At 68.6% G+C, this 24,663-nt stretch overlaps 8 protein-coding genes across 8 annotated transcripts; 5 read left to right on the top strand and 3 right to left on the bottom strand.

Annotated features, from left to right (window-relative positions):
- Positions 1 to 30: 30 nt before the first annotated feature.
- RHOBADRAFT_52258 (uncharacterized protein) lies at positions 31 to 3,729 on the top strand (the record flags this gene model as incomplete). The annotated part of the gene is made up of 2 exons (XM_018416254.1): positions 31 to 3,142; positions 3,268 to 3,729. The coding sequence occupies 2 exons, from the start codon at positions 31 to 33 to the stop codon at positions 3,480 to 3,482; spliced, it is 3,327 nt and encodes a 1,108-aa protein (XP_018272269.1). The 3' UTR covers positions 3,483 to 3,729.
- A 309-nt stretch (positions 3,730 to 4,038) lies between these two features.
- On the bottom strand, positions 4,039 to 6,177 carry RHOBADRAFT_34838 (uncharacterized protein). The gene is made up of 7 exons (XM_018413234.1): positions 6,137 to 6,177; positions 5,938 to 5,989; positions 5,735 to 5,842; positions 5,320 to 5,649; positions 5,127 to 5,249; positions 4,555 to 5,049; positions 4,039 to 4,477 (listed from the first exon to the last, which is right to left on the bottom strand). Exons 1-7 carry the CDS (start codon positions 6,163 to 6,165, stop codon positions 4,166 to 4,168), a joined length of 1,449 nt encoding a protein of 482 aa, XP_018272268.1. The 5' UTR covers positions 6,166 to 6,177; the 3' UTR covers positions 4,039 to 4,165.
- A 101-nt stretch (positions 6,178 to 6,278) lies between these two features.
- RHOBADRAFT_52256 (uncharacterized protein) lies at positions 6,279 to 10,641 on the bottom strand. Its single transcript, XM_018416253.1, has 8 exons — positions 9,970 to 10,641; positions 9,586 to 9,894; positions 9,223 to 9,501; positions 9,102 to 9,152; positions 8,953 to 9,024; positions 8,480 to 8,857; positions 7,075 to 8,377; positions 6,279 to 6,962 (listed from the first exon to the last, which is right to left on the bottom strand). The coding sequence occupies exons 1-8, from the start codon at positions 10,633 to 10,635 to the stop codon at positions 6,415 to 6,417; spliced, it is 3,606 nt and encodes a 1,201-aa protein (XP_018272267.1). The 5' UTR covers positions 10,636 to 10,641; the 3' UTR covers positions 6,279 to 6,414.
- Positions 10,642 to 11,029: 388 nt separating this feature from the next.
- On the top strand, positions 11,030 to 12,121 carry RHOBADRAFT_52255 (uncharacterized protein; the record flags this gene model as incomplete). The annotated part of the gene is made up of 5 exons (XM_018416252.1): positions 11,030 to 11,099; positions 11,186 to 11,192; positions 11,299 to 11,331; positions 11,395 to 11,592; positions 11,830 to 12,121. The coding sequence occupies 5 exons, from the start codon at positions 11,030 to 11,032 to the stop codon at positions 11,933 to 11,935; spliced, it is 414 nt and encodes a 137-aa protein (XP_018272266.1). The 3' UTR covers positions 11,936 to 12,121.
- Positions 12,122 to 13,029: 908 nt separating this feature from the next.
- Positions 13,030 to 14,284, top strand: RHOBADRAFT_52254 (uncharacterized protein; the record flags this gene model as incomplete). The annotated part of the gene is made up of 6 exons (XM_018416251.1): positions 13,030 to 13,054; positions 13,143 to 13,158; positions 13,220 to 13,252; positions 13,336 to 13,549; positions 13,685 to 14,002; positions 14,132 to 14,284. The coding sequence occupies 6 exons, from the start codon at positions 13,030 to 13,032 to the stop codon at positions 14,219 to 14,221; spliced, it is 696 nt and encodes a 231-aa protein (XP_018272265.1). The 3' UTR covers positions 14,222 to 14,284.
- A 136-nt stretch (positions 14,285 to 14,420) lies between these two features.
- On the top strand, positions 14,421 to 17,653 carry RHOBADRAFT_52253 (uncharacterized protein; the record flags this gene model as incomplete). Its single annotated transcript, XM_018416250.1, has 14 exons — positions 14,421 to 15,194; positions 15,261 to 15,701; positions 15,931 to 16,075; positions 16,140 to 16,253; positions 16,326 to 16,347; positions 16,428 to 16,522; positions 16,597 to 16,656; positions 16,730 to 16,808; positions 16,877 to 16,982; positions 17,054 to 17,133; positions 17,203 to 17,241; positions 17,306 to 17,312; positions 17,371 to 17,444; positions 17,515 to 17,653. The coding sequence occupies 14 exons, from the start codon at positions 14,421 to 14,423 to the stop codon at positions 17,651 to 17,653; spliced, it is 2,175 nt and encodes a 724-aa protein (XP_018272264.1).
- A 484-nt stretch (positions 17,654 to 18,137) lies between these two features.
- Positions 18,138 to 20,618, top strand: RHOBADRAFT_42542 (uncharacterized protein; the record flags this gene model as incomplete). The annotated part of the gene is made up of 12 exons (XM_018414075.1): positions 18,138 to 18,234; positions 18,310 to 18,423; positions 18,504 to 18,525; positions 18,602 to 18,696; positions 18,771 to 18,830; positions 18,933 to 19,008; positions 19,067 to 19,206; positions 19,239 to 19,320; positions 19,388 to 19,426; positions 19,495 to 19,578; positions 19,671 to 19,856; positions 19,934 to 20,618. The coding sequence occupies 12 exons, from the start codon at positions 18,138 to 18,140 to the stop codon at positions 20,616 to 20,618; spliced, it is 1,680 nt and encodes a 559-aa protein (XP_018272263.1).
- Positions 20,619 to 20,895: 277 nt separating this feature from the next.
- On the bottom strand, positions 20,896 to 24,580 carry RHOBADRAFT_52252 (uncharacterized protein; the record flags this gene model as incomplete). Its single annotated transcript, XM_018416249.1, has 10 exons — positions 20,896 to 21,253; positions 21,355 to 21,517; positions 21,589 to 21,903; positions 21,970 to 22,019; positions 22,090 to 22,793; positions 22,865 to 22,979; positions 23,041 to 23,793; positions 23,861 to 24,216; positions 24,278 to 24,289; positions 24,370 to 24,580. The coding sequence occupies 10 exons, from the start codon at positions 24,578 to 24,580 to the stop codon at positions 20,957 to 20,959; spliced, it is 2,976 nt and encodes a 991-aa protein (XP_018272262.1). The 3' UTR covers positions 20,896 to 20,956.
- Between the last annotated feature and the right edge of the window lie 83 nt (positions 24,581 to 24,663).

Genomic DNA, 24,663 nt, shown 5'->3' with positions numbered 1-24,663 from the left:
GCCAGCTCCAGAGCACCAGACTCAGCCACCATGGCCACCTCTGCGCGACCGTCGCACGTCCCGTTGCCTGCGCGCGACCCTGCTACTCGCCCTGCTCCTCCCGCCGACGTTCCTCCGACCCCGTCGGCCTTCCCCGCCCTCCCAGCCCACTCGCAGGGCCCGCAGGCCGACACCGCCCACGACGACCACCCGCACCCGCACCCGCAACCGACCCAGCCGGGCATCTCGTACGCCAAGGTGTCCAAGCACCTCCTCCCGCCCTCGAACGCGCCCCAGGGCACCTCGCTCCCGCCTCCGCCACCCCAGCCGCCCAAGCTCTCGTCCCACAACTCCAAGGAGCGCCTCCAGCCCTCGCAGAACGGCCGCGACTCGCCCTACGCCCGCGGCACTCCGTCATCGGCCACCTCGTCGTCGTCGGCCAACAAGCCTCGCGCAAAGGCCAACCGCGGCAGCAACGCCCACGGTCAGGGGCCCAACAAGCCCGCCGTCAACGGCAAGCCCGTCGCCAACTGGGTTCCCGAAAAAGTCGGCGTCCACGCCCCGGCCGTCCACTCGCGCGCCGCGTCGTCGTCGGGCATCCCGGCCCCCGTCTCGACCTCGACCTCGCCTGCGACCTCGACTGCGGGCCCGACCGACCCGCCCATGCACACGGTCGGCAAGAAGCGCCGCCAGACGCTCCGCAAGGTCCTGCCCCCGACCTCGTCCAAGCTGTCGCCGTTCGCCGCCTCGTTCGACTTTGTGCCCGGCGGCGGGCCCTCGCTCGGCGCTCCCGTCACGCCGCAGCCCCAGCCCGACGCGCACGAGCAGCGCGACTCGTCCTCGCCCCCGGCGTCGTCGTCGTCGTCGTCGGCACCGGCATCCGGCGACGAGGGTGCGGCGTCCGCAGGCGAGCGCGAGCTCCTCACGGCCGCCGAGCAGCGCGCGATCCAGCAGACGGTCGGCAGCGCCGGCGCCCAGGGTGACGACTTCCGCAAGAAGGGCTTCTCGGCGACCGACGCCGAGGGCGCCGTCGAGTCGGCCGGCGCCGAGCCGGGCATGCAGAGCGCCGGCGCTGACAAGTCGACGAGCCTGAGCATCGCCGAGGACGAGGCGCCGCGTCGCCGGGCCGAGGCCGCGAGCCTCGAGGTCGAGCAGCCGCGCGAGGACCGCCCGCTCGGCGCCTTCCTCGACGAGGCGTTCGTCCACGCGTCGGGCGCGTTCGCGCCGCTCTCGCTCCCCGAGCACGAGGGCCGCGACGCCGACCCCGAGCGCACGCAGCCCCAGGTGCGCCCGGCCGACGAGCTGCGCATTCCGGGCGCCGTCGACGCGTCGCCCGTCGCCAACCTCGAGTGGCGCGACAAGCAGGGCTGGTGGAGCGAGGGCTACGACCCGCTCGCGGCCGCCCCTGCCGTCGGCGCCGGCGCCGCCGAGGACGTCGAGCCCGAGCGCGAGCAGGCGCACGAGCCCGCGCTCGCCGAGCCCGCGATCGAGTCGGCCCAGGCGCACGACTACGAGCCCATCCTGCGCTTCCCGGCGTGGTCGCCCGCCGCCGCCGCCGGCTCGTCGTCGGCGGACGAGGGCCGCATCGCGCGCGACCTCGTCAAGGACGGCGGGTCGCCCACGCCGCTCTCGACGTTCCTCGACTCGGCGTTCGTCGACAGCGCCGCCGAGCGCCTCGTCGCGCAGGACGGCGCCGACGGCGTCGACGACTCGAAGCCGGACGGCTCGTCGCTCCTGTCGGAGCAGGAGCTGCGCGACATTGCGTCGACGGTCGGGAGCGCCGGCGCGCAGGGCGACGGGTTCGTCAAGCCGGGCTTCACCGAGGCGGATCGGCAGGGAGCAGAGGAGGCGGCGGGCAACGAGGCGGCCGACCAGAGCGCCCAGGGCTACAAGCCGAGCGCGCAGAAGGAGGAGGAGGTCGTCGTCGTCGACGTCGCGTCCCAGGCCGAGGCCGAGCAGCCTGCGCCCGTCGATGCCGCTCGCTCCCCCACGCCGTCGCCCTCCCCATCTTCCTCCCCCGCACCCGCCGCCGACATCGAGCCGGTTGAGGCCGCGACCTCGACTGAGGCGCCCGTCGCACCCGCCGTCGTCGACTCGCCCTCGTCGCCAGCCCCTACCACGCCCAGCGCCCTCTCGTCCTTCCTCTCGTCGTCCTTCGCCGCCCCGCTCGAGACCGGCTGGACCGCGTTCGAGCCTCTCGACGAGCGTCGTGCCGAGGCGCTCGCCGCTGCGGGCCCGCTCTCGCCGTCGCAGGTCGACCCGAACGACTTCCCGACGAGCGCCGAGGCCGTCGCCGCCATGCCCAGGCTCGACGACGTGCTCGACGTCGACATCGACGCTGAGGGCAAGGTCGTGCCCGAGGTCGAGGGCGCCGAGCCGCAGCAGGAGACGTCGTCGACGCCCGTTGTCGCCGAGGACACGAAGGAGGAGAAGCGCGGTTGGTGGAACGCCGACGAGCCGGCGTCGGCGCCCGTGCACGAGCAGCACGCGGACGGCTCGTCGCTCCTAAGCGCGGCCGAGCAGCGCGACGTCGCGTCGACGGTCGGTTCGGCCGGCGCGCAGGGCGACGAGTTCACGAAGAAGAGCTTCGCCGCCGCCGACGCCGAGGGCGCGCAGGTCGCCGGCGGCGCCGACCCGGCGCAGCAGAGCGCAGGCGTCGGCGCGACGAGCGTGCCCGGGGCGGAGGAGGGCGCCGCTGGCACCGGCCCGAGCGAGGACGAGGTCAAGGCGGCCGAGGACGCGCAGGCGCGCTCCAGCGGGACGCAGACGCCGTTGGGCTCGTTCCTCGGCCAGGCCTTCTCGGGCGAGCCGTCCTCGGCGACCGAGGCGCCCGTCGCGTCGACGTCGACCGCCGCCGAGCCGGCCTTCTCGTCGTTCGCGTCGACCTCGACGCCGGCCGTTTCTTCCCCTCCCGCCGCTGCGCCGGCCGCCCAACGCTCCTCCTCGCGCTCTCCCTCGCGCTCGCGCTCGCCCTCTCCCTCTCGTCCCGCTCGCCGCACTGCCGACAACGACGGCGACGACGACGACGAGGGCGCGCCGCCGCACAAGTCGGCCGACTCGGCCCCGTCGCTCACGCTCGCCATCGCGAGCGCGTGGCACACGGCGCCGTGGACCCGCAAGATGTGGGCCGTCCTTGCCTCGGTCGCCATCAATGTCGGCTGCCGTTCGTCAACGGCGTCATGCTCGGTGCGTCCCGCTCTCTCTCGTCTTCTCTCGCCATTCTCTCGTCCGACCCGCCCTCCCTATCTTCTTGAGCGCCGCCCTGACGACTTTCTATCCCGTACGCAGGCTTTGGCGAGCTGTTCGCGCGCAACTTTATCGGCGTCCGCCTCGGCTGGCCCCTCGGCGGGTCGTCCTCATCCTCGTCGTCGGGCGCACGCGCCAACACGTCGGGCGTCGGGCTTCGTGCCGCAGGTGGCAGGCGCGCCGACGTGCCGGGGCACGCAGGCGCCAAGACGGCGGTCGAGGCGGCAGGTGAGGCGGTGCGCGAGGCGGCCGAGTGAGCTCGTCGTCGCGCTCAACTAGCGCCTTCCCCCACCGTTTCTTTCGACCCTTTCTTTCTTCTCCCTACCTTGCACTACTCCCACATTCCGCCCGACGGGCCGTGGCACGCCCCAAAAGCCTCGCCCGAGTGAGGCACGCACCTACCCCTTCTCATCACCTGTCACGCTCTGCCTCGTTCTCCTCCTTCGTATCGCCCTCGCATCTCTCTTCTCCTCTCCCTATGCAATAAGACTTGGATCTGTAGACATCTTCCCGTGTCCGGCGTCGAGCGGAAACGAGATAGAGAGAGAGAGCGTGCTCAGGAAAAGGACCAGGAGGAGGGACTCGATTTCTCGTTGTCAGACCTCACTCTTTCTCGGTAATTCAGCGCTCGGTCGACCTATCGAGACGAGTACTCGACGATGGGCTCAAATCTGCAGACCGCTCCTGGTACCGCTCGCTCGGTTCTGCGCTCACCTCGAGGTCCAGGAGGAGCGCAGTTTCTCGCTGTCAGACCTCGCTCTTTCTCGATCGCCATCTCTCACGACCGCGAGGAAACGTGTGCGCCAGGCTCTTGTTCAGGATCTGCGCTCGAGAGGAGAACAGGAAACGACAGCTTTTCAAACAGACACAGACGCTCCGTCTACCTGCTCCTCGTTCTCGAACTCGCCCTCCTCCAGCTCTGCGTCACTCACACCGACATTCAGACCGAGAGCTCGGCCGCCTGCGCGCCGTCGACCTGGCTCCGGTACGGCTCGATCGCCGGGCGGACAAAGTCCTTGACGAACTTGGCCGTCTGCTCCGGCGCGCGACCGACGAACGTGCTCGGGTCGAGGAGCGAGTCGAGGTCGGCCCAGATCGGCTCGAAGAACTTGTCGGCGCGGATGCGGTCGATCAGGTCGTTCTCGCCGCCCTGCTGCTTGACGACGGCGCCGGCCTCGTGCGACAGGACGCGGATCTTCTCGTGGCACACCTGGCGGTCGCCGCCCTTCTTGACGATGGCCATGATGATGTTCTGCGAGAGAGGGAGAGAGCGTGAGTAAGTGTTCGCGGGAGAGGAAGACAGGTAGAGAGGGAGAGCCGAAAGCGCACCTCGGTCGCCATGAAGGGGAGCTCCTGGCGGACGCGGCGAGCGATGATGGCCGGGTACACGACGAGACCCTCGGTGACGTTCTGGAGCGTCGTGAGGATGATGTCGGCCGTGAGGAACGCCTCGGGGATGGTGATGCGGCGGTTGGCCGAGTCGTCGAGGGTGCGCTCGAACCACTGGACCGAGGCCGTCATGAGGGCGTTCTGCTGGATGACCATGAGGTGGCGGGCGAGAGAGCAGATGCGCTCGGAGCGCATCGGGTTGCGCTTGTAGGCCATGGCGGACGAGCCGATCTGGTCCTTTTCGAATGGCTCCTCGACCTCCTTGAGGTTGGCGAGCAGGCGGATGTCGGTCGCAATCTTGTGCGCGGTGGCGCCGAGCGACGCGAGCGGGCCGAGGACGTCGATGTCGATCTTGCGCGAGTAGGTCTGGCCGGTGACCGGGTAGGCGTGCTTGAAGCCCGACAGGTCGGTGACGAGACGGTCCAGCTCCTCGACCTGCAGACGCACGTTCAAGAAGAGTCAGTGATGTGTTCGACGAAGGGCTCGAGCGAGCTGGGCCGTTGGCGGCGCACCTTGTCGTGGTCGCCCTCGAAGAGCGCGAGGAAGGACGCCTGCGTGCCCGTCGTGCCCTTGACGCCGCGGAAGCCGATGTCGTCACGCGCACGCTGGATGTTGCGCAGGTCCCACAGGAGCTCCTGCAGGCGAGAGGAAGGAAGCGCCGAGTCAGTACCCGAACGACCGAGATTTCGAGAGAGGGGGACGCACCTGGATCCAGAGGGTCGCACGCTTGCCGACGGTCGTGAGCTGCGCCGGCTGGAAGTGGGTCCAGCCGAGGGTCGGGAGGTCCTTGTGCTGCTCGGCGAACGAAGCGAGGCGCTCGATGACGACGGCGAGCTTGGGAAGAATGATGTCGCACGCGTCGCGGAGGAAGATGAGGTCGGCATTGTCGGTCACGTAGCACGACGTGGCGCCGAGGTGAATGATGCCCGCCGCGGCGGGCGCCTTGAGGCCAAAGACGTGGACGTGGGCCATGACATCGTGACGGCGCTTCTTCTCCTCGACCGCCGCCTCGGCCATCTGCTCGTCGTCGAGGTCCTGCACGGGCGCAAAGAGGGCAAGTTAGCTTGCCAGTTCCACAGAAGGTGGGTACGCTGACAGAAAGAGAGAGAGGGAAGCGCACAAGGTTGGCCTTCATCTGCTCGAGCGCCTCGTCCGAGATGTTGAGGCCGAGCTGCTTCTCAGCGGTGGCGAGGCTGAGCCACAGCTTGCGCCAGGTGCCGAAGCGGGTCTGTCGCGAGGAAGGGCATGGTCAGTGAGCCGTCTCGAGGGCTGGGAGAGAAGGCGCGGTCGGAACGAGGGACGGGAGGAGGGGGGATGACGCACCGACGACGAGAAGAGCTTGCTCATCTCCTTCGAGGCATAGCGCGATGAAAGACTATTGTCCCACGGTATCGCGCATGTCGGACAGGTCGGCAGAGGGCGGGAGCGAGGAGAGGTGGCAGAGGGAGATGAGGAGGAGGAGAAAGTCAGAACGAAGGACGGCGACGCTCGGCGGGCGCGAGAGTGGCTCGAGGGTGCTCACGGAGTCTGGTACGAGTCGATGGACGACATGCCGAGTTGCTTGATGCGGTGTGGAGAGCAGAGGGCGAGTCGAGCTCCCCGCCTCGCTTTTCTCCCCACTTTGACTTGGCGCTCTCGCTTTCTCCCACTGCGAGCACGCTCAGGACGCGGCGAGGCGCATTACGATAGCATAAAAGACGGCGGGGGAAACTATCGACAACGGAGACGAAGAAGGGAAAAGGCTACACTCGCTCGCTCGCTCGCTCGCGCTCCGACCTCCTCGTCGTCCCTCCCACTCGCTCACTTGCTCCCGCCGCCAAACACACGCGACAGGAACCCGCTCTTCTTCTCCTCGGACGACGCCGTCGAGCCGGGAGCGACCGCGCCGCCGTTGACGCCGCCGACGGCGCCCGCCGGCGCGTGCTTCTTCTGCAGCTTGCGGTGCTCGCGCCCGTGCGAGTCGACCGTCGTCGTCGTCGCGCTGTGCGTCGGGATCTGCTGCGCGTGGTGCGGCTGCTGCTGGTGGGCGACCGGGTGCTGCGCGACGGCGTGCTGGTGCTGGGGAGGGATGACCTGCTGCTGCTGCTGGGGCGGCGGCGGGCGCGCAAACTGCGGCTGCTGCTGCGACGGCGGCGGCGCGTAGTACTGCTGCTGCTGCTGAGCCGCACGAGGAGGAGCGCCGGCGCCCGTGCCCGGGGCATAGACGGCCGCGGCCGAGCCCGTCGGCGGGAGGCCCGCGTACGTCTGCGCGCCGCCGGCGTTGGGCGAGACCTGGGCGACGTTCATGGTCGGCGAGACGGGTGCCGAACGGGCCGAGTTGGGCGCATCGTAGCCGCCGATGGTCGGGTCTGTTGGCGAGAGCGAGAGAGGGAAGAGGGAGGGCGACGAGGTCAGTACAGGAACGGCGACGGCGACGACGACGACGACGAGAGAGGCTCGAACAAAGGAAGTGGGACGCACCCTGGACGCCGACCATGTTGTTGACCATGCGGTCGCGCCTGCCCTCCTGGTTGACCGCGCTCGGCGCCCTGCGCACCTGCCCCGCCTGCGGACCGCCGCCAACGAGCATGGGCGTCGCGCCGGCGACCGCGACGGTGCCCGGCACGGCGGCGTTTGCTGCGCCGAGCTGCTGCTGCTGCTGCGGCAAGGCGCGCTCGGTCTCGACCGACTGGCGCGGCGAGCCACGCGGCGACTCGCCCGAGCCGGTGCGGCGCGAGATGCTGCCGACGGGCGACACGACGCCCGACAGGCTCTTGCGGTGCAGGCGCTTGTGGCCGTCGACCTTGTGCGTCTGAATCTTCATGTGCGGGCTCTTCTCGAGGATGCCGGCCTCGAACAGCGACTGGGTCGGCGTGGTCGACTGGAGCGGCGTCGCGGCGGCCGACGTCGGCGGCGAGCCCATGACGGCGCGCGTTGACGACGGCGTCTCGGCACCGGTTGCAGAGGGCGTGAACGTCTCCTCGGTGAAGCGCGACACGGGCGTGCGCTTGTTGTCGAGCGGCGGGTGCTGCTGCTGCTGCTGCTGCTGCGGCTCGTTGGCGTCGACGGCGGCGATGGTGGCTGCGGCAGGCGCAGCTGCACCTGCAGCGAGGACGGCAGGCGTTGCGGCGAGAGCGACCGGCGCGGCGGACGGCTGCTGCTCGACCGCGCGAGGGTGCTCGACGACGGGTTCGTGCACGACGGGCTCGGCGGCGGCGGCGACAGGCTGGACCGCGGCGACGGGCTCGACCGTCTCGGGCTGGACAGGCGTTGCAGCGACAGGAGCGGCGGCGACGGGCGAGAGCGCCGACGGCGCGCCGACCGCGATGGGCGCGTGCGGCTCGTTGCGGCGAGCGAGGAGGTTGGCGCCCGCCGCGCCGGCGCCGATGCCGGCGAGGCCTGCGCCGGCCGCGGCGAGCGGGACGCCGTGACCGTCGCCCTCGCGGTGCGCCTCCTTCTGGTCCTCGTACTCGGCGGCCGAGATGGGCTGCTCGACGAGCGGCTGCTCGGTCGTGAGCGGCGCGTGCGCGCCGGACGCCGGCTCGCTCAGGTGCGCGAGCTCGGCCATGGCGGGTGTCATGCCCTGCGCGCCGGCTGCGACGGTCGGGCCCGCGACGGCGGCCGAGCCGGACTGCCCGTGGCCCGCCGTCGCCGGGTCAAGGGCGCGAGGTGCCGCGCCGTCGGCGGCGACGATGGGCGAGGTCGAGTCGAGCATGTGCGGGGTGGTGGGGAACGCGCGCTGGTCGTCGAGCGAGTCGGGGTGGGCGGTGGTGGCGTTGGTCTGCTGCGGCGCGAGAGCGAGATCGTCAGGTCGGATTCATCACGCCTGCGCGCGTTCGGCCGCGGCCGAGTATGGGCGAGAAGGAAGAGAGAAAGCTCGACGCACCTTGTCGCCGTCGAGAAGCTCCTTCATGCCGACGCCCGCCCCAACGCCCGCCGTTCCGAGCGCCGCCGCACCGAGCACCTCCTTGCCCTTGCCCTTGTCCCGCTTCTCCATGACGGGACCCTCGTCGAGCGCCTCGTCCATCTCGATCTGCTCGCTCCCGGGCGACGCAGGTGCCGGCGCCGGCGAGGGGACGGCCGGCGTCGTCGTGTCGAGGTTCTGCGCGTTGAGCGTCTCGGGGACGCTCGTCGCCGACGGGTCGAGGGCACCCGTGGCGGTGCTCGGCATGACGGTGTGGGACGTCGAGCGCGAGTCGACACGGGCGAGGTCGGCGGTCGGAGGAAGCTCGGCGGCGGGCGTCACGGGGACAGGGACCGCGGCCTGCGGAAGAGATGAAAGTCAGGACTGTCCACGGCCGCGATTCAGGGCATACGAGGAGTGTGTCGTGCGCAGGTGTGGGGCGAGAGAGGACGCACCGCCTGCTGGAGCTCGACGCTGGCCTGGGTCGGCTCGGCGACGGGCGGCGTGTACGGCTGGAAGTCCTTGGGCTGTACGGGCTCAAGACAACGTGAGCCCATGTACCCTGGAACGAGGGCAGAGAGGGCAGAAGGAGCGCGAGACGCACCACATCTTGCGTGAGGGCGGCAGCCGAGCCGACGACCGCAAGGGCAGGAAGCTGTGGGCGTCGAACGGCAAGGTCAGGGCCGTCGCCCGGCGAGGGACACAGGGAAGAGTACCAGACGCACCGCCGGAGCCGGGTTGTGCACGACGTCGCCTCCCTCGATCCCGCGCGCCGAACCCTCGTCAAGCTCGTGGTCGGTCGCGACGATGTCGCCGTCGCCGCGCATGCCGAAGCCGCCAGCTGCGGGACCCGGCGCCTCGGTCGGCGTGTGGATGCCGTCGCCGGCGGCGAGAACGTCGGCCGAGAAGGACGTGGTCGAGCCATGCGGGGTCGGGAGCGACGGGCGCGAGGTCGAGTCGGCGGCGGCGGTGGAGGACGAGAGCGGAGCGACGGGCTCCGAGATCTGTGGGTCCGCAAGCGGCAGGAAGAGATAGAGCCACTAGGTCAGGGGTGGGAAAAAAACAGGCGAGGGAAGATGAGGACGCACCTCGCGCTCGAGCGCCTCGCTGTGTGGGCTCTGCGGGACGCCCGCGCCGGCCTCGACGGCCTTGTCGGTCGCGACGTCGACAGGCGCCTTGGCGGGCTCCTCGACCTCGTGCGTGGCGCCGAGCTTGGCGCCGGCGGCGCCGGCGAGGAGGGCCGCCTCGTCGCGGTGGATGGCGGTGGACGACGAGGCCGTGTCGGCGCGGAGGAGCTGCTGCGCCGGCGAGGCGGCGAGTGCGGCTTGCTCCTTCTCGATGGCGGGCGTGCCGTAGTCGGGCGCGGCCGAGGTGGGCGTCGACTGGGCGTGGGTCGGCTGCGAGAGGACGGGTGGGGAGGGAGGCGAGGTCAGGGCCGCTCGGCACCGTGAAGGGAGGGGAGGGAGACGCACCTCGACAAGACCGTTGCGCTCGGCGGCATCGTCCTCGACGGTCGGCTCGCGCACCTCGTTGCCCTCGTTCTTGGCGCCTGCAGCACCTGCGAGGAGGGCGGCGCCGCCGAGGGCACCTGCGCCGCCGGCCGCGAGCTTTGCGCCGGTGTGCTTGCCGTCGGCGTCGTCATCTTGGGCGTCGGCGACGAGCTGCTGAGCGGGCGAGGCGGCGAGGTCGTCCTGCTCCTTGCGGACGGCGTCGAGGCCGAACTCGGGGCGGTGCGTCTCGTCGACCGGGGCCGAGTCGTCGCCGGCGAGAGTGAGCGTCTTGGCGCTCGCCGGGCTGCCGGTTGCGGCCGTGTCGTCGTCGTGGTGCGGCTCGAGGTTGCGGGTGAGGTCGTCGAGGCCGTCGACCTCGGGGGCAGGCACGCCTGCGAGCTCGCCGACCTTGGCGAGGAGGCCACTGGCGGCGCCGGCGATGGCGTGCTCGACCGTGTCGAGGGTCGAGGGGAGGGTCGTGACGGGCTCGAGAGCGGCGCGGGCGAGGAGGGCGTCCTGGTCCTGGCTGTCGTTGGGATCGGCGAACGAGGGCGAGGTGGGGAGGTCCTCGCTGGCCGGGGTGGGCGGGTAGAAGCCAGGGGGCTGGTAGTCGATGGTGAACGCGGGCGATGGCTCTGGTGCGCTCATCGTGGCTGCTCGCGGTGTGGTGGTGGTGGAGAGGAGGGCAAGCGGAGAGGCGGGTCAACTTGGCGATGACGGCGCACGCCGCAGCCTCGCCCGTTTCGCTCTGAGTGTGACTGCCTGCCTGCAAAGCAGCAGTAGGACAAGGTCACACGCCCCGGGCTCTACTCAAACGAGCCGTCCAAGTCACCCGTCGACGGTCGCTTCTCAAGCGAGTCTCCCTCTCGTCTCGACCGCAGCTGGTCAGTGCGGCATGGTCAAAAAAGCCTCTTAGAGAGCTTCACTGGAGCATCTAGCTGGAGAGCAGCGCCGCTCCGAGCGAGAGGCAATCCTCATCTCCCTCGACGTCGACGACCTCCCAAGGGCAGCTCACGCTCCTCACCAAGCTCGTTCGACGACCATGGCCGCTCCCGCAGCAGCACAGCAGACCCTGAGCACCCGCATCCAGTCCCTGTGGAACTCCCCAGCCGGTGCGTCCTCTCGTCCTCCTCGTCGTTCCCCATCGCTCGACTCGCGCCTCGGCACCCGCACACACCCTGACGCTCGCCTCCTGCAGGGCCAAAGTGCGTCTCTCGACCGTCCAGTACCCTCTCGGCGGCCTGCGCACGGGTCGCTGACCCGCTTCGTCTTTCCCCTTCCCCTCGTCCTCCTCTTCCAACCCTCTCGCAGGACCGTCTTCTTCTGGGCGCCCATGTTCAAGTGGTGCGTCCCCCTCGTTCCTCTTTATCCTCTCCCTGTCCACCACTGACTCTCCGTGCGCAACAGGGGCCTCGTCGCCGCCGGCCTCAAGGACCTCGGCCGCCCCGCCGAGGTCATCTCGGTCCCGCAGAACCTCGCCCTCACCGCGACCGGCCTCATCTGGGTCCGCTACTCGTTCGTCATCACGCCCGTCAACTACTCGCTCGCGGCCGTCAACTGCTTCGTCGCCGGCACGGGCATCACGTCGCTGTACCGGGCCTGGGAGTGAGTCGGCGGCCCCTCTCTCTTGACGTGTCTGGCTCCTCGCGCTCGTGCGAGCCTGAAGGAGCGAGACTCCGTCGTACGGAGCAGCCGCTGACGGAGCCATTTTGCCCTACTCCTCCTTGCCGCCTCGCCCTTCTCTCTCTTCGTCCGACCCCTTCTTCCTCGCTACCTTCCGCCCTCGCCCGTACTCTCCCTCTCTTCCCTCCTATCCTCGAACACGCCGCACCCGACCTGAAGCTGGCAGCGCAAGTCGCCCGCCGAGCAGGCCAAGATCAAGCTCGAGTACGAGGCCGACCAGGCCAAGCAGGCGGCGCAGGACGCCGTCACCAAGCTCAAGGCCTGAGCCGGCGCGCTCTGCTTTCTCGGCGGCTCGATCCGTCTTTCTCTTTCTCTTTCTTGCGGTTGGGCGTGTGCGCGGGACGAGGTGCGCGGCGCGACGAGGTAGATACCATGCTCGAGGAGGAGGGACGAGCGAGGGAGGGCCGGCGATGCGGTCTGGAATGGGGACTCTTTCTGTTGTGCTCACGTCTCTCGCACTCTCTGTTCGACGAGACGACCGAGAGAGGGCTCGAAGCACGGGGCGAGCGCGAGAGACGGGCCGTCGACGCTCGACAGCTTCGACGTGACGAGCGCTCGGGCCGTCCTTTTCTCTCGTCGACGACGGCTAGACTCGAACTTTCTCGCGCTCTCGGTCACGAGGCACTCACAAAGAGAGAACATAGACCGACAAGTTCTTGATGCAGGTCGTCTAGACCTCGCGCGCGTGGCTCCTGCACTCGTGCGCTCGCCGGGAACGGCTCGACGGGCGAGCAGATACGGAGGAAACGAGGCGACGCACCGGTGTACCAGAGGAGGAGGTCGAGGTAGAACGTCTGGGTGCGGCCCTCGATGTGCAGCTCCTCGAGGTTGGGGGAGGAACGGGCGCAGCGTGTCGACGCCCGTGATGAGTTCGTCCGGCTCCTGTCCCCACTCGCCCGCAATGTGAAGCTCGACGACCTTGGTGCGGGCACCGGTCGGCCTGGTCGCGCTGTCGCCGCACGCTCATGAGGTGTCGCGCGCAGAGGAAGCAGAGGTGCTCGGCGAGGGGAGGGCGAGGCGGTACAGGCGGTGGGACGCGCGACAGACGGGTGCGAGGTGGCTGCGGTGCACTGGCACGCTGTCGTCGTCCTAGTCGGGCTGGGCGACGTCGGCGGCGATGAGACGAGGTGAATGCGATGAGGGAACATGGCGACGGCGCGTGGTGCGGGGTGCGGGTCGGCTGGTGGCGCGAGTGTGTGTAGTGAAGAGTTGATTGTGCGCGTGCGGAGCGAGCCAGACGAGCTGACAGGCGAGATGGAGAGCGAGTGGCCGCAGCCCGAAGTCGCCGTTCGTTCGCATCGAGCTCTCGCTCTCGCTCCTCACCCTCTACGTCGACTGGCACGCGGGAACTCACCAGCCATGGCACAGGTCACCGACGCAGAAGGTGCACATCCCCCCTCCCTCTCCTCGTCTCTCCCTCACCGCACTGACTCTCGCTTGCCCCCACCTCCCCGCTCGCCTCTCGCTCGCAGCTCAGCGCATCATCAGGTGAGCAGGCCTGCGCTTGTCCTCGACCATGGGCTCCAGCTGACTCGCCACGTCCCTGCAGCCACATGAACAAGGACCACGAAAAGTCGCTCGGGTGCGCCCGCGCCTCCTCTCCCCCTCGAACACCTTGCCGACCTCCTCGCCGCGCCGCTTACTCCCTCCCGTCCCTCCCGCCAGGCACTACCTCGAGTACTATGGCAACATCTCGCCGTCGCTCGCCTACTCCAAGCCCGAGATCGTCTCGTTCACCTCCCCGTCGATGAAGATCGCCTACGGCCCGGCATTCGCCCGCGACGAGTTCACCTACGAGTTCTCGCCGCCGATGCACGCAGGAGAGGCGAGGAAGCGGCTCGAGGAGATGCACGCCCAGGCCAAGGTCCAGCTCGGCATTGTGCGTCCCTCGTTCTCCTTCTCGCGGTCCCCTCTCATCCTCGTTTCCTCTCTCCGTCCCTGTCGACCTCTTTGGCGGGTCGGCAGCCTCAAAGCGGCAAAGACTGACCCACTGCCCCTCTGCTCCCATCTGCAGAGCGACGCCGTCGTCTCGGGCCTGCCGCTCTCGGTCCCGGCCATCGTCGGCACGGCCGGCATCGTCGCCCTGTACTACTTCCTGATCACCGTGCGCCCCGAGCGCCTCGCGGCCTGGGTCCCGTGGCAAGTGAGCGCGTTCGCGCCCGTCGTCCGCCTCGCCGGCCTCGACCCAAACTCGCCCGCCAACGCCGGCCGCGCCATCAAGGCGTTCTGGCTCGGCCTGTTCTTTGTCGTGCACGCTATCGAGGTCCCGGCGTGCCTCGAGCCGCAGATCAAGCGGTACAACGTCGAGAGCCCGCTCTTGCGGCTCGCGTGGGTGCGTCCCGACCTTTCCTCGTCTCTTTCCTCCCTTCCCGGCCGACGTTTCCTCGTCTCTCTCTCTCCTCCCTTTGCCTCTTCCTCGGTCCCGGTACTGACTCTCTCTCGATGTCGTCGGCGTGTGCAGCGCTTCCTGACGCTGCTCGGCGGGTTCCCGGTGTGGCAGTCGTTGAGGGACGCGGGCAAGCAGGAGGAGAAGAAGCTCAAGTCGCTCTAGCGCGCTCGTCTTTGGTAGCGTCGTGTCGCGCTCGTTGCAGTACACAGTCGAGCTCTCTCTATCTCCTGGCCGTCTCTTTCGAGAGAGGGCGACTCGGCGGCCGCGGAGATCCGGGTGAGCCAGGCTCCCCCGCCTCGTTTGAGCTCGCACCGGACCTCGTCCTCGTTCCCCCACTTCACCCTCGCGCGAGCCTCCCACGATGGCCCCAGCAGGCACGACCAACGCCGCAGGGCGTCCCAAGCGCAAGCGCCAGCGCCGCCGCCGCGCCAACGCCGACTCGGACGACGACCTCGACCTCTCATCTTCGTCGTCCGACGCCGGCTCGTCCTCGGCGTCTGACGACTCGGACAGCGACGCCGACACGCCGACTACGACCTCGGCGACTGCTGCCACCACCGCGCCGGCCAAGGCTGCCGCCGCGAGCTCGAGCAGCAGCAGCAGCGACGACGACGACGCCGGCGCCGACTCGGACTCGTCGTCCGGCAGCGACCTGAGCTTCCTGAGCGACGGCGGCGGCGACCTCGGCGGGCGTGGGCGGCGCGGCAGGGGCCGGCGGCGCGCAGCAGAGGGCCAGGAGGCGGCCGCCAAGGGTGCAGGAGGCGCAGCAGCTCCCGGCTCGGCTCCGCACGCGGCGGCAGCGCAGGCGCGTCGCCCGTACCCGGAGCGCAGCCCAAGCCCGTCGATGCTCGCGCGCGCAGACCCGAGCGCGTTCGTGCCGCTCGGGACGTCGCTCTTCCCACTGCTCGACAAGCGCGTGCCCAAGGCGGCGGCGACGACGACGGCGGCGGGCGAGGAGGACGGCGCCGAGGCGGGTTCGGGCAGGGTACTCGAGGGACTCGTCGAGGGCGACGAGGCGGTCGCAGACGGGCAGGCCAAGGAGGAGGACGGCAAGAAGCGCGAGGACCGGTTCGGCGAGTGGTGGCGCGCGAGGCTCGTTAGCGAGTTCGAGGGCGACTTGGGTGGTCTCGCAGCTGTGCGTCTCTCCTTTCTACTCTCCTGTTCGTCCTCGTGCCATACTGACTCGCCCTTGATCGTGCAGGAGCCCGGCTTGACCCCCTCCCGCCTCCAACTCCTCCTCACCTCCCTCACGACCCTCTCGTCCCTCCACACCTCGTCCGCCCTTCCTCCTTCCGCCCGCTCCATCTGGGCACACGACGCCTCGGCTACTCTCGACCCGCTCGCGACCCTGCCCGCCTCGGCAACAGGCGACGACCTCGCCGAATGGGCGACGACTCGGGTCGGCGGCGCGGGCGATGTCGAGGTCGGCGAGGAGGGCGTCGTCGACGACGAGCGCCGCAGCGCCAAGCACAAGGCCAAGAAGGAGCGTCGCAAGAGCGCGCCGGTCCCCGAGGCGGTCAAGATGGTCGTCGAGGCCGAGGGCGCCGCCGCTCCCGCGAGCTCACCGGCCAAGAAGGACAAGAAGGAGAAGAAGCGCAAAGGGCGCAAGAGCGGCGTGTCCGAGGCAGGGGACAACATGGAGGTGGACGAGTAGAGCGGTGTCGGGCGGCGTGCATCGACGACGCGAGCCGGTTCAACGGGCGAGGGCTCGAGGGCGATGAGAGGAGGCAGACAGCGGGCTCGAGCGCGGCCGTCGCTCGTTGGAGCTTCTTTCGTTCGCGCGTCGGCCGCATGCCCGCTCTGCAGTGTGCAGCTCCCTCTGCTTCGGGCGCTCGGCGCTCTCGCCTTCTCTCTTCGTCCGCCTCTTCCAGCTCTCGCACCTCGTCTCGCCATCTCGCTTCGCCATGTCCTCGTTCTCGCACGTCCTCGTCGCTGCCTGCTTCGCTCTCCTCGCGACGACGGGCGTCGCCAACGCCAGCTCGATGCGGCAGAGGCAGATTCAGGTCGTCAATCAGTGTGGGCCCTTCTCCCTTCTCGCCTCTCTCGACGATCGACGATACTGACTTCCTCCCTCGCCCAGGTACCTTTCCCATCTGGCCGGCGCTCTTCACAAGCGTGGGACCGCGCCCGACGCACGCGACGGGCTGGAAAGCTGCGCCCGGATCGCGCGTCTCTTTCCCGGTCGAGGAAGGCTGTACGTCCTCGCTCTCCCTCTCCCACCTTCTCTCGCCCAGTCGACGACACTCACGTATCCTGTCGACCACAGGGGGCGGCCGTATCTGGGCTCGGTGAGCCGCACTCGCCGCTCGGTCCTCCTCGACCTGTTCCTTCTTCGCGACGACGACGCTCACCTGCCCTCGCGTCGCAGCACTGGGTGCGACTTCTCCGACAAGACCAAGCCCGACTACGCGCAGTGCGAGACGGGTGGGTGCGTCGGCGGGCTGCAGTGCGACCCTCACGCAGGTGCGTCGGTCCTCTCTGTCACCCTCTCTCGTCCTCTCTCTCCTTAACGTTGTCCTGACAAACTCTCTTTGCAGGTACTGGCGTTCCTCCTGTCACCCTGAGCGAGTTGAACCTCCAGGCAACAGTCGACAACTGTGCGTCGTGGCCGTCCTCGCTCGTGGCCTTCTTGAGAAGGCGACCTCTTCTGACTTTTTGCTCGCTACGCAGACGACACGTCCAATGTCGATGGTGCCAGCATTTCCATCGCCATTACGTCATCGTCGAAGAAATGCCCGCTCAGCAACTGGTGCGCCCGTGTGTCTGTGCCTCCTCGAGCGCCGAGCGGACCCTGACCTCTTCGACGCCCTGCCGCAGCCCGTACAACCTGCTGAAGGCATGCCCTCACGAGCTACAGAAGAAGAACGACAAGGGCAAGGTCGTCGGGTGCCTTACGTCCTGCGGCAAGTACAACAAGGAGGAGGTGCGTCCCACCCTCTCTCTCTCGACTCGAGGGAGATCTCGTCGTTGGCTCACGCTCTCTCTCTCCCGCAGTACTGCTGCTCTGGCGCACACTCGACGCCCGAGACGTGCCCCTCGAGTGGCGTCAAGTTCTACGACTTCTGGAAGCGAGCGTGCGTCCAGTCGTTCTCTTCTTCTCTGCGCTCGAGGCCCACCTTGCGCCGCTCCCTCACCTTCTACAGCTGCCCTATCGCCTACGCCTATGCCTACGACGAGTCCTCGTACGTCCTGTTCGCCTTCGCACCTCGTCGAGCCGGCCCTGACGCACCTTTGCCCCTCTCGCAGCGGGACCGTGCGTCGAATCGACCGTCTTCCTCCTCGTCTCGCCGACCTGACACCTCCTCCTGCAGGCTCTCTTCACCTGCTCCGAGCGCTCCGACTACACCGTCACCTTCTGCCCGGACAAGAGCCTCAAGTCGACTGCGTGCGTCCTCGCCCGCAGACCTCGTCGCCGGGACCTTCTCAACTGACTCGATGCTCGTCTCGTCGCACAGGCTCCTCCCGAACGGCACGACGATCACGCAGGGCACCGGCTTCGACCTCTTCCCGACCTTTGCGGCCCACAAGAAGCAGCGCCGCACAAGCTCGCGCGGTCACGGCCACGCGACGAGGGCGGTCGGGTCGAGCAACTGAGCTGGCGACGGCGAGGACAGCAAGGAGGCGTGCGGGCATGGCTCTGTGTGAGGCTGTAGAGCGGCCTGCTGCAAGTACAGACACTCTTCCTCTCTGCGCCGTCGTCAAACGCGACCTGTCGGCTGTCCCGCGGGAGAGGCTCGAGCGCGCTCCTCCGCCCCCCCGTGTCGAGATTTCGACGCGCCGTTCGGCCAGTCGGCCAGCTCGACTCGGCTGAACGGACAGGGGCTCGAGCGACAGCGGGCGCGTGCGCAGGCCGGTCCGCGGCTCGTCCGCTGCCTCTTGTCCGCCTCGGCGTCGGCGCCCGCTCGCTGGCCACGCCGTTTCGACTCTCCCGCCTCGTCTCTCGCTGCCGCGCACCGCTGCGCTCACGACGCCAGCAGCTCTCGCACGCCCGAGCCTCGTCGCACCCTGCTGCACACACGAGCTGCGCCGTCTGCCGCGCCGTTCTCGTCTCCTCAAAACCGACCTCTCGCCGTCGAGCATGACGAGCTTCCGCCAAATCATCGCACTCGGGTCGTTCCTGGTCCTTGTCAACGCGGGAGCCAAGAAGAACCGCAAGATCACGGTCACGAATCAGTGTGCGTCCGCCGGTTTCCCTCGAATTCTTCTCCCGCTGGTCGACTGCGAGCGCTCACCTATCTTCTCGCGCGCAGGCACTTTCACCGTCTGGCCTGGAATCTTCACGAGCGTCGGACCGCTGCCGTCGCAGGAGACGGGCTGGGAGGCCAAATCGGGCACGTCGTTGACGTTCGAGGTCGAGGAAAGCTGTGCGTCCTCTCCCCCAAATTCCCTTAGTTGTACCTCGCGCAGCTACTGACTCGTTCTTCGACGATTCTTCGACGCACAGGGGGCGGACGAGTCTGGCCGAGGTGAGCCCGGCTGGCAAAAGAGCCTGCGTCGAGCCCCGTCGGATCGTCCTTCTCACCCGCCTGATCTCGCCCGCAGGACCGGTTGCGACTTCTCCGACACGTCAAAGCCCGACTACGACCAGTGCGAGACCGGCGGCTGTATCGGCGGCCTGCAGTGCAACGCGACGACCGGTGCGCACCGACCCTCTCCCTCTCAACCCGCCTTCTCTCGCCGCCGTCCTGACTCTCTCGCCTCTCTGCTGCAGGGACGGGTCGTCTTCCTGTCACGCTCGCCGAGTTCAACATCCAGACCGAGGTGGACCACTGTGCGTCGCGTCGCTCTCGCTGTGTCGGTTCTCGAGCGCTTGCTCCCTTCTGCACGCCCCGTAGCGTCGATTTTGACCCTGCCGAGCTCTCCTGGGCCACAGACGACACAAGCAACGTCGACGGGAACAACATTGCACTCGCGATAACCAACTCGGCCGACTGCCCGTTGAGCAACTGGTGCGTCCACTTTTCAGCTCGAACCCGGGCACGCACCTGATTTCCCCCTCTCCCGCAGCCCGTACGACCTCCGCAAAGCGTGTCCCGACGACCTGCAGCGCAAGAATGCGGCGGGCGACGTCGTCGGCTGCCTCACCGCCTGTGGCGCGTGGGAGGACAACGAGGGCACGTTCCTCGCCGGCAAGATCGCTCGAGGCCGTTCTTGACGACCTATCTCTTCCCTGCCACAGAGTACTGCTGCAAAGGCGCTCACGCCACGCCCGAGACGTGCCCTACGAGCGGCGTCAAGTACTACGACTGGTGGAAAAAAGCGTGCGTCCTCCTCTCGCTCGAGCCCATCTTTCAGGTCGAGCTCACCCTTCCTCCTTCCCTTATGCAGGTGCCCGATCGCCTACGCTTACGCCTACGACGAGGCGTCGTGCGTCTGGGTCTCCCTTGGTCGTCCTCTTGTTCGTGCACTGACTCGGAGCGAGCCGTTCTCTGCAGCGGGACCGCCCTCTTCACGTGCAGCAAGCAGGTCGACTGGATCATCACCTTCTGCCCCGACTCAAGCCTGTTCGAGACGACCGCGTACGTCCTCTCCCTCTCTGATCGTCGCGACGGGAAAAAGGACCCGCCGGCGGGACCTTCTCAAACTGCGACTGACTCTCTCTCGCTCGCAGGACTCTCCCGAACGGCACGACCATCACCCAGGGCGGCGATTTCGAGCTTGCCGAGTACGTCAAGGTCACGGGCGAGAGCGGCGGCGGCGGCGGCGGAGGTGGGTCGGACAGCGCGGCATCCTCGAGCGGCGGTGGTGGCGGCGCCGCCGCTGCCTCAGCTTCAGGAGGAGGAGGGGGCGGATCGAGGTACGCTCTCACTCTCTCTCGTCTTCCACAACGTCACGAGGCACGACGTGAAACTGACGTGGCGCGTTGTACCGCAGCTCGGCAGGATCTGGTGGCGGCGCAGGCTCGAGCGGCGACACGACCAAGGCGACGACCAGCACCTCGTCCAAGTCGTCGTCGTCCGCAGCGGCAGGCGCCACGGGCACGAGCGGCGACAGCGGCGCGGGCTCGTCGGGCTCGTCGGGCTCGTCATCGGGCTCAACCTCGTCCTCCTCTTCGAGCGACTCGACCTCGACCGACGACGACACCATTCTCGGCATGCCCAAGACCGCCGCGTGGGCCATCATGGGCCTCGTCATCCTCCTCGTCGTCGGGGCCGTCGGCTACTTCATCTGGTCGTCGAACAAGAAGGGCGCCGTCAAGAAGCATCGGCGGCAGAGCAGCGACGACTCGGCCTCGAGCGATGATGGCTCGTCGACGGCGACTGGCAGCGACGACGACGACGACGTCAAGCCGCACAAAAAGCGTCGCGGCGACGAGGACTACTCGCTCGCCAAGCTCGACGCGCTCGATGCCGCAGAGCGGCGCGCCGTCGACGACAGCATCTACTGGGCGGCGGCGCGCAACCCGCTCGGCCTGCGAGGCGCTCTCGCCGAGCAAGGCCGGACGACGTTCGAGCTCGCCAAAGGCCCTCTGAGCAGCGGCGGGAGCGACAGCGAGGCGGGCCGGCAGCTCTTGCGGAGCAGGCGAGGGGGTCGAGCGTTCGACAGCAGGCGGCTCTAGGTGCGCTCGTCGCTCTCTCTTTCGCCTCTGCCTCGGTCCTGACCATCTCGTCGTCGTCAGCAGGTGTGTGCGACTCTGTGACGCGGGCGCAGGATTCGGAACTTGCGTCCCTCCTCATGCTGCAAAAGACACTCTTCCTCGTTTCCTCGGCCTCTTCGAGAGAACTTGGCGACGACGTTAAGAGCGAGCGAGACGCAGAATAAGTAGCGAGAGCAGTGGCGCGTGGGACTCGGACTTGCTCTCGCTCGCGCTCGCGAAAGGGTCTCTCCCACTCGCAGAGCAGAACAAGAGTGAGGCTTCGGCGGAACGCCAGCATGCACTGCAGGCGCCTCGGTACCTCATTCCTCGTCCTCGTTGACCGTCGACGAGACGAGCCTCCCGATGAGGATGTCGAACGCTCGGTCTTTGTCCTCCCTCCCTCGCTCGCCGTCCTCCTCCTCGCCGCCCTCGCCGCCGTCCTCGTCCCGCCGCACGCTCGCCGGCGACATGCTCCCGCTGCGCTCGGCGTGGTACTGCTGCTCGAGGCGCGAGACGGCGTGGCCGGCCTCGTGCGCCGAGGCGGCCGAGACGGGCGGGCCGACGTAGCAGTGGTTGCGGACGCAGAGGCGGTAGAAGGCGAGCCACCACGGGTCGCGCTGTCGAGAGACACCGATATGATGGTCAGTGTCGCGAACGAGGAGAAAGAGGACGCAGGAGAAAGAGAGAGGGAGGGCGAGAAGAGAATGAGGAGACGGACCGCGAGGGTTTCTGCGTTGCCGACGACGATGAGGAGCTCCTTGGCGCGAGTCATGGCGACGTTGAAGCGCTTGGGCTCGTGAATAAGGCCCCGGTTCTGCGCTCGGTCGATCGGGAGCCACCGAAGCTCCTTCGAGCGGACGGTCGAGATGATGACGACGCGGCTGTGGCGAGGCGAGAGGGTCAGTCGACGCTGCGAGGGCGACATCGACGAGAGAGAGAAAGGAGGACGCACTTTTCGGCACCCTGAAGCGCCTCGACGTTGCCGACATCGACCTCGCCGAGCCCGACCGCCCTGAGCGCAAGACGGATGCGCCACACCTGCTCGCGGAACGGGCTGATGACCGAGATCTCCTTGGGCGCGACGGTGCCGTGTTGCGCCTGGTCGGCCGGCGGTCGTACGAGCGCGAGGATGTGCGCTCGGACCTGGGCGACCTCGGCGTCGTTGTAGAAAGAGGCGCCCTCGTCGATCTCGAGGTCGAGGCCGCCGACGTGCTGGAAGAGGATCGGGAAACCCGGGTTGGGGAGCTGTGCCCAGGATCGAAGAGGCCTGCAGAGCGCGCACGAGTCAGGCCTGGTTGCGCAGGCAGGAAGAGGCAGAGAGAGGGGGACGCACGTGTGCTGGACGCTCTTGGCGGCGTACGGGAGGAGCGTCTCGTGGTAGAACTGCGCGACGACGAGGTCAGGTTGAGGTCGAGTACACGAGAGGAGTAAGAGAGAGAGAGAGAGGACGTACAAGGGTCGAGGGCAGCCAGAGGATCTCGGGTGCCGAGCGGTAGTTGCGCACGAGGTCGACGAACGGTGTCGTGCGCAGGTCGAAGCGCACGTCCGGGTTGCGCGAGCGGTTCCTCCTCGCGAACGGGTGGTCGGCGTAGACGGGCAGGTTCATGAGCCGCTCGAGGAGCGACACGTCAAAGTCGTTCTGGCGCGCCTCCTCCGAGATGATGTGCGGGCCGAGCTGGCGAGCGTCGCCGCAGACGGTGACGTGGGCGCGGTGACAGCGCGTGTCGTCGGTCGCGACGGCGTTGAGGGCCGGCACGATGTCGGACTCGGTCGCCTGGGCGGCCTCGTCGACGAGGAGGAAGCCAAAGTGCGGCTTGGCGAGAGGAGGAGGGTTGTTGGGGTGCACGCTGCCGGCGACGTAGATCTCGAGGGTCGACAGGTCGTGGTTGGTGACGTGGGCGTTGAGGAGGATCGAGGCGTCGAGGACGGTGCAGCAGATGACGCGCTTCGAGAGGAGGGTCGACATGGACGGGAGGGCGAAGCGGTCGTTCTCAACGTGGCAGAACGGGAGGAGCTCGCCCTTGACCTCGGCGAACGGTCGACTCGGGGCGTTGAGGCGGAACAGGTCCTTGGGCATGAGGGAGCGCAGGCGCATGGCGAGCGTGTCGGTCGACGGGTTGGACGCGCCGCAGACGAGGACGTGCGTGGTAGGGTGGCCTGCTCGCGGTAGCTCGTCAGGTCCGTGTCTCTGTGAGAGTGAGAGAGAGGAAGAGGAAAGAGGGACGCACGCTTGAGGATCTGGAAGACCGACTCGACGAGCGTCTTGGTCTTGCCCGTCCCGGGAGGCCCGTGCAGGAGGAGCGGACAGCGCTGCTTGGCCCAGATGATCGAGCGGATGGCATTCTGCAGGGCGTCCAGAGTCAGTACGGCCTCGTGCAGGTGGAAGAGAGAACGCTCGACGCACGCGCTGTTCCTCGTTCAGGCTCTCGTCGACCCACTCGGGGTCGAGGTCGTCCTTGGTCGGCGCCGGTGCGTGTACCGAGACGTCCTCGCTCTGCGGGAACAGCCACGAGTCGATCGCCGTCCTGCGGCGCTTGGTCGGCGGGCCGTCCAGGAGGATCGAGCTCGAGTTGAGGTACAGGTCGGCGAGCTCGGTCGAGCGGCGCCACTCGTTGAAGATGCGGTCCTGGACGCGCCACACGACGTTGAAGACCATGGCCTCCTGGTAGCCCATGAGGCCGTCGCACCGCAGGAGGACCTCGCCCGCCGCGCGATTGATGCCGGCGACGCTCGCCTCGAATTCGAGGCCCTGCCAGCTCTGGAAGCTCGGGCGCAGTTGCCGCAAGTTGAGGATGTCGCCGAGGTCGACAGGTGGCCAGCCCTCGCGGATCGAGCGCGCCTCGAGCATGTACAGCGGCGGGCCGGGCGGGTCGCTCGGGTGCGGCGGGACGGGTCGCAGCGGTACGGCGTACAGCGCCGCCTGCTGGAGCTGGAGGGCGCGCGCCGTGTACTCGGCCTGCTGCAACGGCAGCCAGTGGTGGGCATAGGTCACTGGCGCGAGCGGGAGCGGCGCGGGTCGAGCGCCGAGGCGACCCTGGCTCGACGCGCGGTCGAAGTGCTCCCTGAGGAGATGCTCGTGGTTGGCGCGCTCGATGTTGCCGAGGTGGTGGATGAGCTTGGGCGGGTACAGGGCGTCGTGCATCTCCGAATACTCGATCTGTGGCGGGGCGAGAGTCAGTTTGCGCCTCGGAGCGAGGGAACGGACGAGGCAGAGGAGGACGCACCGCGAACGCCTCGGCCTTGCTGCGCGGGACGACGTACTGGGGCCGGTCGGCGTTGACGCGCCGGAGCCATACAGGGACGTAGAGCTCGGCGAAGCGGCTCAAGCCGGGCGGGTGCTCGAGCCTGGGCTGCTGTTGCGGCTGGACCGAGTTGGTCTGCGGCGGCGCGGGGATGGTGACGGCGGCAGGGATGGCGTGCGTGTCGGGTCGAGCAGGGATGGTGATGGCTGGCGGGACGGTCTGGTAGAAGGTGGTCACGGCGGGAGGAGGAGGAGCGCCAGGGCCGACGGGAAGAGGGACGACCGGCGGGAGGTGCGAGTTGAGGGAGAGGGGGATCGCTCTTGCTGCGACTGGCGGACCTGGAGAGGGAAGCGAGAGTCAGACCGAGGGCTTGGATGGCGAGTACGGCGAGTCCCGCACCCGAGGTGAGAGCTGCGGTCGCTGGCGAGATGAGGATGAGCGGGGCGACCACCAGCGACGACGAACGACGACAGGGGAAAGGTGGGACGCACCGCGCTCGTGTGCTGCCCTCGTGCGCTCTTCTGCTGCCGCCCTGATGCGCTTGACGTGCTCCTCGGCCCGCTTGCGCTCCTCGCGCTCGACCTCCTGCCGGCGCTCCTCCTCGTCGCGCTGCTCCTCGGCGAACGCGGCGCTCGACAGGGCTTTGACAAACTCGGCACGAGAGAGGCCCGCACGCTGCGGGACTCCCTTCTTGCGCGCCATGCCGAGCGAGGGTGAGGTGGGCTGAGAGTGGGGAAGCGAGCACACCTGCGTGCGGCGAACGCCCAACATGTCACTCTCGTGCG

The sequence above is a fragment of the Rhodotorula graminis genome (assembly GCF_001329695.1).
Source record: "Rhodotorula graminis WP1 unplaced genomic scaffold RHOBAscaffold_4, whole genome shotgun sequence".
NCBI lineage: Eukaryota > Fungi > Basidiomycota > Microbotryomycetes > Sporidiobolales > Sporidiobolaceae > Rhodotorula > Rhodotorula graminis.
Note: the sequence above shows the minus strand (reverse complement) of the source record. Positions and strands in the feature narration are given on the sequence as shown.

Coding starts and splice junctions, on each gene's coding strand:
- RHOBADRAFT_52256 (XM_018416253.1), bottom strand. CDS start 10,635: ATGAGCGCACCAGAGCCATCGCCCGCGTTCACCATCGACTACCAGCCC. Junction 9,025..9,101: donor CCGCCCTCACGCAAGATGTG/GTGCGTCTCGCG, acceptor GAGCCCGTACAG/CCCAAGGACTTCCAGCCGTA. Junction 8,378..8,479: donor AGCTTCTCGACGGCGACAAG/GTGCGTCGAGCT, acceptor CTCGCGCCGCAG/CAGACCAACGCCACCACCGC.
- RHOBADRAFT_34838 (XM_018413234.1), bottom strand. CDS start 6,165: ATGTCGTCCATCGACTCGTACCAGACTCC. Junction 5,650..5,734: donor AGCAGATGAAGGCCAACCTT/GTGCGCTTCCCT, acceptor GCGCCCGTGCAG/GACCTCGACGACGAGCAGAT. Junction 5,050..5,126: donor TCGAGGGCGACCACGACAAG/GTGCGCCGCCAA, acceptor GTGCGTCTGCAG/GTCGAGGAGCTGGACCGTCT.